Source organism: Aplysia californica, unplaced genomic scaffold, assembly GCF_000002075.1.
Source record: "Aplysia californica isolate F4 #8 unplaced genomic scaffold, AplCal3.0 scaffold00205, whole genome shotgun sequence".
Lineage (NCBI taxonomy): Eukaryota > Metazoa > Mollusca > Gastropoda > Aplysiida > Aplysiidae > Aplysia > Aplysia californica.
Window position 1 is genome coordinate 861,875 of NW_004797475.1, and position 2,226 is coordinate 864,100.

General features: G+C 42.7%; 1 protein-coding gene across 1 annotated transcript in view; it reads right to left on the reverse strand.

Moving 5' to 3' along the window:
* LOC101859859 overlaps nt 1-2,226 on the reverse strand; it is a gene marked incomplete in the record, with an annotated part of 164,557 nt that overhangs the window by 1,959 nt on the left and 160,372 nt on the right. The window contains 1 exon segment of the mRNA XM_013083017.2: nt 276-364. Coding sequence (XP_012938471.1) covers nt 276-364 — 89 coding nt within the window.

Genomic DNA, 2,226 nt, shown 5'->3' on the forward strand with positions numbered 1-2,226 from the left:
AGAGAGAGAGGGAGAGAGAGAGGGGGGGGGGGGAGAAAGAGAAAGACAAAGAGAAAGCCACAAAGAGAGGTGGGAAAAGGGAGGTATAGATAGATAGATGGATGGATGGATGGATGGATGGATGGGATGGATGGATGGATGGAGGATGGATGGACGGACGGATGGATGGATGGATGGATGGAAGGATGGATGTTTTAGAGAGAGAGAGAGAGAGAGAGAGAGGAGAGAAAGAGAGAGAGGAGAGAAAGAGAGGGGGGGGGGAGGAAGCAACATACCATTATTGACAGGGCAATCATTTCAGATTCCTTAGATTTTGAGAGCTTTTCAACAATCGATGTCTTTCGAACTCTGCCCTTGGGTATTTCTGAGGACAAACATGAACAATATTATTGTACACAATAAGGTAATAGAAAAGAGAACTTAGTCATTCAGTAACATGATGAAATAGCACCACGTCCCATCATACTCAATGTTTTTAAGTAAAATAGAGACAGTTACTAGAGGCAGAATTTTTATCGAAGATCTCCATCTTTCTGCTGGGATGTTGTATCCCTCTCAGCCCAGATTTGGTCGTAAATATTAATGATCTAAATGGATGCGAGTTTGTTTCTTTGTGTGTGTGTGTGTGTGTGTGTGTGTGTGTGTGTGTGTGTGTGTGTGTGTGTGTGTGTGTGTGTGTGTGTGTGTGTGTGTGTGCGTCTTTACAAAGGTATATGTATACACACGCTTTACAAATACAACTTTGTTCGAGAACGCTGAGGTGTGAAACTGTTAAAACAGTTGGCCATAATTTTGATTATTCTGAAGCTACAAGTATATTGTAGGCTGAAATAGCTAGTAGGCTACACACTAAATTTCGGAAATGATACAATATAAATGGGCCCCCAAATCTACCTTACCACACCAACAATTGTACTTCTCGTGCATACTCTATTATTACAACATTGACAGCAAACTGTAAGAAATTAGTGACTTGTTGAAGGCTCATTGGCTCTAGAATTGAAAATGATTTTGTGATCGAATCGGTTTGTGTCTGTGGAGGTGTAACAGCAGGTGTCTGCGAATGCCGGTATGAGCCTGCGTGTTTGTGAGTGTGTGTGTATGTGTGTGTGTGTGTGCGTGTGGGTGGGTGGGCGAGTGTGAGTGTGAGTGTGTGTGAGTGTGTATGTGTGTGTGTGTGTGTGTGTGTGCGTGTGTGTGAGTGTGTGTGTGTGTGTGTGTGTGTGGACTTACAGCGCAAATGACAAACAGGACAGAATTACGAAGAACACACCCACAAACTGCATGTATCAGAACGTGAGGTTAGGAAAAAGAGCCTGCTTTTTACAGTAAAAAATCTACGTAAACTATCCAATCAGTTCCTCTGAGAAAAAAAAGGCCACTGAATTTTTTGTCATCAGGGAAGATAAATAATATCTCCCCTATTTTGCTTTATTTCAATCGGTGACCATCTGCCCCCGGCGTGAGTGGGCTGTGTGTGAGGGTGTTAGTCACCTGTATTAGGTGTTCTCTGTTGGTTTGTTAGTTATGTTTTTGTCGTTTTTGATTGTTGCTGCGATGTTGCTTTGCTGATTGATCGATCGATTAATTGATTGATAGAATTGTTAGTTAATATATTAATTAATAAATAAGTTACTTTGATTGATTAATTATTTATTAATCTGTACATTTTTTCAGTTCTTTCGGATCTGTCGGGTTTTCAGGAAAAGGGAGGGGGGGGGGGGAAGCAGGAGCATCTTATTTAGAAGCGGGCACAGGCTTCAGGCTGAGGCAGCAGAGCCAAAGGGTAAAAGTTCGATTCCATGAGACGATGGAAGACCCGAGGAGTTTACAGAAGACCTTAAAAACATACGGAGTTAAGCACTACGGGAACAGCCTACATTTCACGGAGTACTTGATTGCAAGCATGTAAATAAGTAGCAGGTCTGCTTCCATTTGCCCAACCAAAGACGTTCTTGGGCGGAAGGTTTAGTGCACCCTCACTTTTCTGATACTGCTCAAACGAGGGAGCGTGAGAGGGGGCGTCCAGAAAGGGATCCGACGGCCAAGGAAGAGAAATGATCCACTGACAAAAATAGTAAGTGGTCTAAGAATCTTAGAAGGGAGTATTGGAACAAAATCATGATTTGAAACACGGAAACGACACCTCACAAACTGTCTTCTCCTTTGAGGAACAAACATAGATCGAACGTTTCGCTTGAAGCTTGCACCGCCTCTCACCAAATC